The sequence below is a fragment of the Neopelma chrysocephalum genome, unplaced genomic scaffold (genome assembly GCF_003984885.1).
Source record: "Neopelma chrysocephalum unplaced genomic scaffold, ASM398488v2 Primary Assembly neopelma1_100815, whole genome shotgun sequence".
In the NCBI taxonomy this organism is placed as follows: Eukaryota; Metazoa; Chordata; class Aves; order Passeriformes; family Pipridae; genus Neopelma; species Neopelma chrysocephalum.
Window position 1 is genome coordinate 1 of NW_020926668.1, and position 13,419 is coordinate 13,419.

Sequence of the window (13,419 nt, forward strand, 5' to 3'; positions counted from 1 at the left end):
ACCTGCACCTATGTTTCTTCAACAAATGAACCCCTGCTGGAATTTCTGTCTTAGAAATGACTGCCTGAGAGCCCCCATCTAGACCTAGATCATTGTTGTATCTATAGTCATTAATGTTCTTTCTTGCCTTTATTGTCTTCTCATCAGGGACTTAGTAACACCAGCAGTTGTAGTAGAGCAAACCCCATGTGTCTGAAATGTTTGGCAGTGAGGTAAAACTATTTCTTTTTGCTGCTGGTGTTGTTTTTCATGTCCCAATGGAAAACTCAATCACAAGCAATTCAAACACATACCTTTGTTTCTTTTCTCGCTTTACAGGAGTCAACAGTTGACGGTGCTCACATCAGGACTATCAATGCCCTGGCCATGAAACTGGAGAGACAGAACAAGGAAGAGACAAAGACAATATACGAGCGCCGAAAGCATCTCAATGAGAAGTGAGTGTGCTCTTAAATCTTCTGTGTAAAGCAAAAACAAGAGGGAAAAATTAGGTGTCTTTGGCTGGGATAAATGGAGGAATCGGAACATATGTTTTCTTCTTTAATACCATGACCACCAAACATCAGAGACTGGAGTTGTCTAATACTCTCAGAACAGTTAGCTAGAAGGATTTTTAATCCAGCAGGGCCAAAGTCATGTTTCTAGCCTTGGAGGCAAACACGCTGTCTCACAGCACTTGAGACAGTACATTCATGAACCTAAGACACTTCCATCTATTCACATAGTTGTCCTAGTGAATTGCCTATTGCTTCTGCTGCTACACAGTCCACTGTCTAAGAAACAAAAGCATGAAGATATGGATTATGAAGTTATTGAGAGTTTAAGGAAACTGGATCAGTACTTTTTAGCTTTTAGCCCCCATGCCATCCTGAAAACCTGGTATAAATATAACCAGATAATCTTCTCACACTAATGCTTTATCTCTGTGATGTGCCCCGTTATGGGGAGTTGGGGATCAATGCATAAGGTAGTTCAGAAATCCTGTCTTTTTGCTTAAATATGAGCATCATGAAACTCAGTTGTGGAAATCCTTACCTATGAAATACATCTCTAAAATATTATTTTCAATAAAAGGTGGAACAGTTTCCATGGTAACCTGAATGCATACAGGAAGAAATTAGACGGAGCCCTAGAGTTTCATGCCTTAATCAGAGAAATAGATGACATCACAGAAAGAATTACTGAGAAGGTAAGTTTTCAAATTTTGATTGATGAAAATGGAAAAATGTTGTATTTTGCCAACACCAATAAACCCAGGCATGCTGATTTCGAGAGAGCCGCTGAGTATTCAACAGTGATCTTTGATAGTTGTCTGTGTTTAAAGTGTGTAGGAAGGCCGAAATATCATTAAACAGTGCAGATTACCAACTCTAATGCATTCATTAAAATGGGTATGTTTGAAATGTATTGTGAGAAATCACAGATTAGAGTCGCAATAAAAGGGGATGCTCTCTTTATATAATGAGAGGTTACAGAGAAGATCAAGTTGAACTCTCCCTGGAGGTTCATAGTGAAAGTCAGTGGGTACAAGTAGCAAAGTGAGGAGTTCAAAATAGGTGTAAAGTGAAAAAAATCACAATGAGAGTGATCAAACACTGGAACAAGTTACCTGAAGAGACAGTCCTTGGAAAAATTCAAATCTCAACTAGATCGGACTCTGACCAATCTGTCCTAAGGTGACCCCGCTTTGGGCAGAGATGAGACTAGATGATGTTCAGAGATCCCTTTCAACCATCCTCCTCCCTTGACCGGCTGGCGATGCTTTGCCAAATGCCCCCCAGGACAGGGTTGGCCCTCCTGGCTGCCAGGGCACTGCTGACTGATATTCAACTTGCCATTGGGTACCCCCAGGTCCCCTTCCACAGCACTGCTTTCCAGCATCTCATTCTCAGTCTGTATGAACATCCAGGGTTGCCCCATCCCAGGTGCAGAATCCAGCACTTCCCCTCATTGAACTTCATATGGCTGGGATTGCTCAGTTCTCTAATTTGTTGAGGTCTCTCTGCAGGGCCTCCCTGCCTTCAAGGGACTCATCAGCTCCTCTCAGTTTTGTGTTGTCTGCAAAATAAATATCCCTTCCCATCCTGTGTCCAAGTCATTTATGAAGATGTCGAGGAGCACAGGGCCTTAGATGGAGCCCTGTGGAACCCCACTGGTGACAGGGCACCAGTCTGATGTCATCCCATTCACTGTTACTCTCTGTGCTCGACCTGTGAGCCAATTGTTCACCCACTGCGTGACGTGTTTATCCAGCTGTGTGGATATTGTGGATAATGTGCTGGACATTTTGTCCAGAAGGATCCTGTAAGAGACAGCATCAAAAGCTTTACTGAAACCCAAAAAGTATACAACAACTGGCTTCCCTTGATCAGCTAGGTGGGTTACCTTGTCATAAGAGAAAATCAGATTTGACAAGCAGGACTTTCCTCTCGTGAAGCCGTGCTGGCTGTGACCGATGACAGTGTTGTCTTTTGGGTGTTTTCCAATATCTCCCAGATAAGATAAATTACCCCTCAGCAATGATGTCTTTCCACTAACTGTAAGCAGAATTAGACAAGTCATGAAGTAGTAGCATCCTTACATTTCTAAACATCTCCATGTGGTCTAGTTAATCCTCCCACAAGGAACAAACACAGCAAGATGCAGTAAGAAGAGTACATATCTTAGAAACTAAGGGACTGGTGCCTATTTTTTGCTGTGTTACTGGCACAGGTGTGCATCTCCTTCAGACAATGCTGAGCCAAGTTAGTTCTGAATACCAAAAGCCAGTTAGCTGAGTTACCATAGAGCTGTTTCTGAATTACCTACTTAGCTTGAATATAACAACTTGTAGTGTACCAAAACCAGTTCATTCAACACTAGCTTGCATATCTCTCCCTGCTGTGCAATACAGAGCTATTAAATATGCAGCTTTGAGAAGTTGCATAAAATCTTATTCATTCAGAAAATTGAAGTAAAAATACCTATCCTGGATTATATATATGCTATATATTATTATTATAGATATTATAATATTATATATTTATTTAATTATGTGTCAGTAGATAAGTGGTACTACTTAAGGTATCACAAGGCTGTTGGCTCAGAATTTTTATAGCAACTTTTACGAATGTATTTCTTCATTTTATGGCATCTAATTTCTGTTAGGAGCTTGAGAGTCAATTTTATTTTTCATATTTTCATAATATATATCTGAAAATTTCTCTGTCACAATTTACTGGGAAATATTTTTCTGGTTTGGTATTTGGAAAAAAAAAAGGAAAAAGAAAGACTGAGAAATGCAGGGAAGCATACCTGTCTCTGTTTTACATGTGAATGGCCAGAGGCATCTTAAGCAGGATTATGACTGTTCAAAGAGATGTGGAACCTTGTTTCATCTCTGTACCGGAAAGCAGACAATGCACTCTGATGATATTTAAAAAGACAATAAGAACATTTAGATGGCAATGCAAAGAAGTGAAGGAAAAGACTCTTTGAAATAATTAAGATATGATCCTTTTGCTTTGTGTAATCTTCACCATTTGCACATCTTACTGCTCCTTCCAGAGTGTACTTATACAAGCACTGGATTATGGAAAAGATGTGGAAAGTGTGGAAAACCTGATTCGAAGACATGAAGAAATGGAGAGAGAAATCAGTGTTATAAAGTCCAAAATGGAGGTAAGTAGTGAGGAAGTACTGTAAAAAATTTCATTTTACTTCTTGGAAATATGGTGCAAAAATCATTTGGATTGATTAGTATGAATTTTCTGCAATGCAAGTGCAGCATAAATTTCTTCTCAGTAAAATACCATTCTGCTTATTCCTGCTTTATCGTATCAATATCATTCTTTCTGATGCACCAAATCTACGAAGAAAAGTCCCTTTTTAACATGTTATCTGACTTTCTGGCTCTCATTTACAAACCAGATCAGACTATCCTATAAATTTTGGAAAGTACAGAGTCCATCTTTCCCCCAGTTTCTGTACTGAATTGACCAAAATCACAACTCTAGTTCTGTTTAGAACTTAGATATAAAACCCACAGTGCAGGTAATGTCCTGACACAGACATCAAACACAGAAATCTTAGATTATACTTGCCTGCCTGATCCAATCTGGCTTTTGTAAAATGGCCAGTTTGCATCACTTAGGACTAATCTTGACCATTAGATATGGGTCTAAGCTCCTATATAGTTGCATATTTTTAATAAAAAGAAGTATTTTCTGTTGAACCACAGTAGTAAAAATCCTGTGACAATCTCTCACATTTTTTCACCGTTGACCAGAATGTTAAGCCCTTTCATATAGAAAATATTTTTGCAAACTTTCTCCAAAGATTTTGTTCTCAATGGTGAGATTTTAGCAGCATATTTAGAGTTTCTGACTTCAGAGTAAACTTTTCCTTAATACCTTAGCAGCGGTTTGGTATCTGGGTTTACTTGCATGTGTATCAATTCTTACATTTGGGTTTGGGTTTGGTTTTTTTGATATGGTGCCACAAATACCATGTACAAAGTATAATAACTGTCCTTTTCTATGATTAAAACCAGCCTGGCATATTCTCCTTTCTCCCTAATTAGAATTATTCATTTTCATAATTTTGATGGAATTTTGCAAGAAAGTTACCAGCTTTAAACCTGAGTTGATGAGTGTTCTCTACTGTTTATCAGCCTGTGTTAAGGAAAACAACATCAACTAGAAGTCTACACTGAAAATCGTGGTTTGTTGCTGCTGTTAGCTGAGACACATACAAAAAATTTTTGAGCCTTCTGCTGAAAGGCAAATCTGGTTGTTTCTGTCTGTTCCATATTTTCATGGCTTTTGTTACATTTAGTTAGATTTTGTTAGGCTTAGTTAGATTATGTTTGTCCGTATTCTGCAAAACTATTTTTTCATTGTAAATTACCATTTGTACATGTGAAGCAATGCACACGTATCTTTCTTCACATGGATGTTTCTTTGCAAATGCATATGTATTGGATTTTTGCATATAACATCTCCCCTTTGTTTATTTTGTTATTGTAATTTAAGTACCTGCCTTTGAAAACAGGGATCTTAAAATGAACTATTTTTCCTAAAAGGCAAACTCAGGAATGAATATAAGCATTTGGCATAAATTCACCCCACTATAAATCTCTTCCCAGACACTGGAATTGGGATCTTTCCGCCTTTCCACAAGGAATCCATCCATAAATGACAAACTGACTATGAAGCAGCAGGAGATGAAAAACAACTGGCTACGACTCCAGGGACAGGCCAAACAAAGGTAAAGACTTACAGAATGGTTTGAATATCTCTCAGCGGGAGAAAAGCTTCTCTCTGGGGTCTAAACTCTGCTTGCCAGGGGCCTCTTAAAAGTTTTTAAGGATTCTTTACAAAGTTTACACAGGCATCTAAGATACCTACACTGGAAAAAGTGGGAGTTGATACACACAAAATTCCACTGATATGACTTTGGGAAAACTAATACAATTTTTGTGGTTTATCCCATTAAATAATGTTACTAAAATGCCTTATGACTATCAAATTAAATCTATCATAAAGCCTTTGTAAAAGACTTATTTTTGGATAGTTCGAGGAGATTTTTTTTTCTCAAATCTTTCCAAAACAAGAAAGGCTTAGGCCTGATCTGTAATCATTGCTGGAAGCAACAGCTATGAAGGCTTTTTTACCTTTCTTGTGCTGATGAACTGATGTAGTAAAAATAGTAAGCATGCTGTCTCCAAGGCAGTGTGCATTTCCTATGATTTTAGTTAACATGGGGACTGCTAGGAACTGTAAGGGAAAGCTTGAATTCATTTCACTTGGCTTCTCCTAAGATACTTTCCTTTGCAAATGGGGAGAGAGAAGCAACTAAATAATTCTGTGTTGGATAATGCTGAATTGCACATTGTGTGGCAGGAAGGAGAAGCTGGCAGCTTCATACCAGTTACAGAAATTCAACTTGGAGATGAAGGAGTTACTAGACTGGACCCAAAATATCAGAGGGTTAATGGAAGCAGGGGGGCTTCCTAAAAGCGCAAATGAAGCCGAAAGTATGATTGAGGAGCATCAGGAGAGAAAGGCAAGTATCATCATTGCTTCCAATTGAACATACTGGGAACCTTTCCCGTGGGAATTATTTGCTGCAGATACAGCAGAATTTTGCTGCATGCATCTGTCAGTAACAGGTGAAAAAACTTTTCAATACCAGATTAGAGATAGAAGTCACCTACATATTGACAAAACTCTGTCTCGTGGGCTGTTTGACACCTTGTGTCTTTGCAGAAAGGCTCAGAAAGCCCCATTAGCTCTCACCTGTACTGCCGTCCAAGCCTGTAGTTAAAAAACAGATTCAGTATCACACTATGCTTGCTGCTATCTCTTTATTCAGATTGCCCAAAAAGTTCATGCCAGTCAATTCTGGCTTTGAGTCAGTTTTTTTCATGCAAACTCCTTTTACCTGAGAGAAAAATAGAAACAGCAGTTTGTTTCACACAGGGCAGTAAATTACCATTGAACAGTGCTACTCATTCAGTTCCAAAACACTTCAATTGCAACAATCTTTTGGTGACTAATTTGGCTAATATTTTTGGTTTCTTTTCTAAAAGGAGTGATATTCTTAATTAACCTTAGGGAAAAAAAAATCAATATTTTACTTTTTCCCAAGCATCATAGCTGTCTTTCAGCTGTTTTCTTACATCCTCTCTGCAATTATGTTACTTTTTCTAAAAATTGTGTTCTCAGAATCATGACTAATATCCAGTGCTTTATGGGTCCCATAATTAGCACAAATAGTTAGTAGATTCCGATTAATTTTCTAAACCTGAATTTAGTACAAAGTACCTGAAATTCCCTCTTTTTTTTTTTTTGGTCTTTAATTTTAACAATGCTTTCTTGTATCACAGACTTCACAATGCTTTTGTGACACTAAAAATATCCCAAACCACTGATGTAGTGTGCTCGAAATTTAAAAGGAAGCAAGATCTAAGTTTTTAGTAAAGGAGCCCAAATGGCTCTGAGACAGCCACACAGAAAAGGAGGAATCCAGGCAATATGTTCTTATGTTGACTAAACTAAAATTATAGACAACACAAGAAAAATTGAGGGTTTTTTTCATTCAGGTTAGTGGCTCAAACCAAAGACCTTCAGGGAGACTAGAGGTGAACACAAGATGCTAATGTGAAACAAAAAAACCCATGAAATTATTCTTTTACAGCTGTGTTATGATTAGGCAAGACCACAACCCCAAAAATCCCTAAAAGCTGCAGTTCTAATTTCACAAATTTAATAGTACATGTCATAGTGTTTAAGGTAGTTTATGAGTTAATACATGGTATTATTTCAGTGCACGGTTATTTTCATTTTCAAATTGCATGCATTAGAAATTCCACATTCAGTTTGCAGGGGCCATAGTTGTTTTTGCCTCCAGGACTCAGTATATGGACATAACTCATTCCTCAGATCAGGTGCAAAAGTTAAATGTATTTCATTTTAACACCACAAAATAAAGTAAAACTATGTCTTTAATGTAAAAATCTGATGCCAAGTTATATGTCAGGAGGTGAAAAATTCTAGGCACTGTCTCTCATAAGAACTACCTTTATGTAGGAAGACTGGAGGTAGACTGTTTCTAATTTAATCCCAATTTTCATTTGTAGGAGAACAGTTATTCCTAAAGCAATAAAGTAATTTATTTTCTACACTTATTTTCTCTTAGCAATTCTATGCTCTTCCAGTAACATAGCTCAAAGAAAGATGAATGATTTTCCATACAAATATTAGTGCTGGAAAGTTACAGCCCATATTCTTCCCCTTAAGGCTTGTATTCTGAATAATTGGCTTCTCATAAACCCTTGACATTAACCTTAGTAATATATTTTAGGAGGAGATTGAAGCACGAGTGGAAAGATTCAACTCTCTCAGTGACTATGGTAAAGAACTTGCCAATTCTGGTCATTATGCAACCCCCGAAATTCACCAGTCCCTCTCCAGACTACAGCTAGCCTGGTCTGAATTGATCCAAGCATGGAAAGAGCGATATATAAAATTGTTTCAGGCACAAGACTTACAGGTGAGTAAAAAGACATACAAGAGAGAATGCACGTGCCACTGACAGTTTTCCTTGATAAAAACAGCAAATTTGTGAGATAGTATAATGAAAGATATGCTAATAATACCCAGTGTTTAATGTATATTTCACTGGTTTTCAGAAGACATGCTGAGGGCCAAGCACATTTAGTGCTTACAGGGCTTTAAGTTACAATCACAGAAATTTCTGTGAAATATGTGCTCATAAATTTTTCAAAGCCTTTAAAACTTAGCAAAGTGTGCTCAAACTCTCATACAGCTGGAAAAAAACACATACTTAAAATGCAACATCACAACTCTACCAAATTCTATAACCTTCCCAAAAAACATGGAGCCAGACAAGTATTTAAAAAAAAACAACTGAAGACAAATTTAGCATTAACAGAATAATTAATTTTTCCCTGGCTGGTTTTTTTTCCCTAGGAAAAGAACTGTTTTGGCTGTAGTTTCCTAGAAATACTTCCATGTAACAGTCATCTTACTTAAAAAATTTCTGCTCAAACAGGGATTTTAACAATGGTGAATGTCAAATACTTTAAATAAAAGCTGGGCTACTAGTCCCATCAAAAATCTTCATATATATGAGAACTTAAATCATATGGTATGGGCTGCTTTAATGCTTCTTTATGTATTACATGCTACTTATTTCCAGCCATGTTACTCAATTTTCATTGGCCAGTTACTTATGCAGCCTTCTCTACACCATTAAAAAACAATCTAGAAATACTTACATTGTATCCTATGTCTTAGACAAAAAGAAATAGTCCTATTATTAAGGAGAAAGTCACAATAATAATTGTTACATATGTTTTTTCTAGAATCTAGTGCTTATTGCCATCCAGTGCTATGCAGTTAATTTTTTAAATAGCCGTGAAAGTTCAGGGGTTTTCGGTGTACTCTGCCGAAATCAGGTTAGCCTCTCTTTTACAGCATTTTTTCATGTTTATGACTGCTTTTTTTTTCCCTATACAGAAATTCTATGGCTACGTGGAACAGATTGAGAGTTGGCTCAGCAGCAAAGAAGCTTTCCTAGCTAATGAGGACTCAGGGGTATGTGCTTTGAGAAATTACAATTTTCTCTGCAATCAGTCTGATGGAAAGGGGACTGTGAAGTATGATAATGTGCTCTGAACCTTCCTGTGGTCTTTCTCCTTACTGCTCTGTCTTGTTGGTGTTTTAGGGTCAGATTTCTTTCCTTGATACTTTACACAGAATGGGATTTTCAGCCCCAAGAGTAATGAAACAATCCAACTGCTCTGATTATAACAGGAAAGTGAGACTGCATAGAATCATAGAATGGTTTGGGTTGGAAGGGACCTGAAAGATCATCCAGTTCAAACCACCCTCCCATGGGTGGGGACACCTTCCACTGCACCAGGTTGCTCAATGCTCCATTCAGCCCAACCTTGTCATATCTGACCCAAATACACTTGCCAGCAGTACGCAAGTCATCACGGCTGTCACTGATGACATACCCAGTTTAGCTTTAAATTACCTATCACAGGTATCAGCAACATCACAATAAGTGATGTATGGGTTGCAAGAGCTGTGCAGGATGCTAGATATACGTTCTGATACTTAGCTTATCCTGCATCTTGTGTAGGTGGTGCTACCTAATTAGTTGTCTCTGCAGGAATTACAATGACATCTCAGAGCTCAGTATAGACACAATGTGTACAAATGGTATGAAAACCATAAAATGCTAGTGACTGGTGTCTGCCTCTGTAATTCTTGGCATAGAGGTATATATTTACAGTCCTTTCATTACAGTATGAGACTTACAAGGAGTCACCCAATCATATTTAGCTCAGCAATGTACGGAAAATACTCTGTGAGTAACTTCCCATCCAATGACTCATGTAAGCACCCAGAAGTTTAAATTTTCTTCTGAACCATTTGATGCAAGCTTTATTGCTTCCTTTAGAGTTGTGGGGAAGCAGAGTTTATCACGGTAACAACATTTTGACACCACTGAATCTATAATTAAAAGTCCAGAGGGATGCTGCAAAGAGAACTCTGAGTCATTAAGGTTGGGATTCACAAACATTACAAGAAGTCAAGTTCTGTGTTTCTCTCCAGATGAACTGCAATGTCAGACTTTAGTCCTCAAATTCAAATCTGGATCTGAGCTCTTCTAAATTCCATGAGTTGAAACTGAGGCTCTAATTTTAACCTCTTTCTGTGACATATTTGTTCACTTAACTGTGATTTCTGTTTGGCATTCCACATTTGCTTTGAACATAGCATCTGTCTTAAGATTGATTTATAATTAGGCTCTGATGTTTTATTTCTTGAGAAGTTATGCGTTCTATGCAGCACAACAATATGCACAAGAAACTAAGCATCCAGCAGCTAGTTCAGTTTTGACTCTGAAATAATGACCTCAGACCTTGCATAGAACCTTATTTAGGCCCCAAGTGTCATATTCAATGCCAATACATTTCGAAGAACAATAAATTTTCTTGACAGCTAGCTTGCAAATATGGGGTAAATGCCATTTAGATTCTGGATTATCAGTATTGTGGATGGAAAAACTCTGACTGAAAGCAGCTACCTTTTGTTGTCTTCTATCCAGGACTCACTGTCTAGTGTGGAGAGCCTACAGCAGAAACACACACAGTTTGAAAAAGCACTGGAAGTTCAGATGGAGAAAATTGATGAAATGGCTTCATTTTCTCAGCAGCTAACGCGGAATAAGCATTATGACTCAGACAATATCACCAACAGATGCCAGGCCATTCTGAGGAGGTGAAGTCAAACCTTTCCCATGTCATCCTTTCTGTGATAAGACCCTCTCCACGCTGATTAATATCTTTAAATGATTTAAGAGAACTAAAAACTGATTTGCATTTGCTCACCTTTGTGCTTTTCACTGTGGTATTCCCATATTGGCCTGAGCCTAATAATTATTTCATTAGGAGGTGTCCAAAATGCAAACTTAAGTGGAGGGTGAGCAGGATTCAGAAAAAGGCAGATTTCCGTAATTCTATATTCTGGCCTGGCCTTAAGGACAGTGCTGCAAACAAAAGACTGAGGTCTGCTGTGCCATTAAGTAATTCATTATCATTAAATACCATCAAGATAGGTCATTAGCTAGACAACTGCTTTTTCACTGCTCTAATGGGGTTGATCTTAAAGCCCTGCTCAAATTTCTGATCAGATCTCGCCCTTTCATGTGAACTACTTTATTTCTTGTAGCATGTTGCATATTGTTCATCATAAACAAATGTTGACAGTAAAAGCAGTTGTATTCATTGCTACAGTAGATGAAAAGATATACATGAAAGTTATGAAAAGAGATTGGAGATCCCTTATAATTAAAGTGAACATACAAATTTATTAATATGATCTTATTTGATACAATTTATTATTATCTCAAGTCTGCATTAACATGAATAAAGTGCTGCAGATCCAAAATTGGTAAAAAGATTAGAGGATGGTGTAGCTTTGGTTTATGCATTGCAAATACCATGATGCTTACAGTATTTCCACATAAGAAACATGCTGAGCTTATGTTCTCTTGAACTCTGAAAGGCAGTAATGGTTATTCCTTAAAGGCAAATATCATATGTATAGAATTTGTGTGTAGTTTAAGCATATCTATCTGCTAGGAATCCTTCCTATCAGTGCACTGATCATCTTCTCTAACAGTTCAGATCAAGGGAGTCTGTGTTATGGACATTTCCCTCCTAAAGAATGGAGGGTTAGATCATGTGTGTTCTGGAAGTGAAATTTGAAAACCCTTATCTAACTCACTCTGTGATTTTGACATCACACATCTGTCTTCATCTCAGAAAAGAGAGACTGCTGGAGAATGCTGCTGCTCGCAGACATTTGCTAGAGGAATCAAGGCTTCTGCAGAAGTTCCTGAGGAATTCCTTTGAGGTACAATTACACAGGATTACTAGTATTCTAGTTTCTCAAAACATGCTATGCTGCATAGGTCTGAATCCCTGGACAGATTTACTGCGAGAAAAATCAAGGAACTGAGTCTGGAATGAGATAATATTGGGGAAAATGAGGATAAGAATAAAGGGATATTTTTTCATCTTCCCTCTAGCAATCAGATGAAAGGTCTAATGTAAAATGGATGCCAGCAAAATGCAGAAGAAATGAAAGCATTAAAAGAGAATGTGCCACCATTTAAAAACCCATGAGAAGATGCTGACAATGGGTTAGAAATAGGGACATCATTGTCTGTTCTCCTTCATGCACACAGGTGTCCATGCATTTTCGCACTGCATGGAGCCTACCTGATGGAGACAGCCCCCTTTCCAGGTAACAGTGCTGGTAAGCAGACATAGAGAGGTGACTTTATGAAGGACAGGAGGAGCTTAGGGAAGCAGAACCTCAGAAGGACAGTTCACTTGGGTCCCCACTCTCTGATTCCCTGTTTTATACATATAAGAGGAGAGACTGACAGGCTGCACCTGAAGAAACACTGAAGGTTTTGGTTACTTTTGTTCTTTCCTCACCAAAGGTGGCTGCCTGGATTAATGAGAAGAATAGCATTGCCCAGGATGATAGCTGGAAGGATCCAAGCAATCTGCAGACCAAACTGCAGAAGCATCAGACTTTCCAAGCAGAGATCATGGCCAATAAGAATCATCTGGACTCCATCAAATCTGTGAGAGAAGCGGGGTTAATGGCAGGGGTGGGCAATTGGGATGAAAGACTCTGTGGATAGTCAGAGTTACAGTGATCTCAAACAAGTGAGGGGGAATCACTGTCCCATCACTGACATTATTCATGTTCTCTCTCTTAGGGGACGGGGAAGCTTGTTCTTTTAGTCCATCAAGAATTTTCTGTGTCCATCAGTTTCTTCCCACTCTCTCTTATTATCCAGTGTTAGCTTGCTATCTATATTCACCATGGGCGCAAAGGAAACAGACAAGTGCCTTCAATAAAAGATTCATTCCACTGACTTTAGGGACATCTCTCTGAGGTGGATGCCACATTAGATGTATACTTGTTTCTCTCCAGCGGAGAACCTAGCTGATTGGGTGCACAACTTTAACAAGCCATATAACAGGTATCCAACAAAAAGGATAAAGAAGATTTTTCAAGTGCTTCCTTTGCAGATACATACTAGTAGGCGAGATATGAAGGAAGCCTGACAAGCTTTGTCAGACACTTGGCAGAAGCTGTGATCAGATGATAAGTTTGGAAGGACAGACTGTTACATGTTTATTAACTATTTTCAGCACAGTGCTTACTAGCTGTATTTTGCAATATATTACTAATAATTAGATTTACTCCTCCAGATTCACCTGTAATCACTATCTTAGCAAAACCTTTTCTTTTCTCTTTTTTCTTTTTTCTCTTTTCTTTTCTTTTCTTTTCTTTTCTTTTCTTTTCTTTTCTTTTC

General features: G+C 38.0%; 1 protein-coding gene across 1 annotated transcript; it reads left to right on the forward strand.

The window, feature by feature from the left end:
• The first annotated feature begins 323 nt into the window (after positions 1-323).
• On the forward strand, positions 324-12,846 carry LOC113962056 (spectrin alpha chain-like). Its single transcript, XM_027672866.1, has 10 exons — positions 324-437; positions 1,075-1,189; positions 3,547-3,660; positions 5,126-5,247; positions 5,883-6,045; positions 7,846-8,034; positions 9,024-9,101; positions 10,627-10,799; positions 11,846-11,936; positions 12,532-12,846. Exons 1-10 carry the CDS (start codon positions 367-369, stop codon positions 12,736-12,738), a joined length of 1,323 nt encoding a protein of 440 aa, XP_027528667.1. The 5' UTR covers positions 324-366; the 3' UTR covers positions 12,739-12,846.
• The last annotated feature ends 573 nt before the right edge of the window (positions 12,847-13,419 follow it).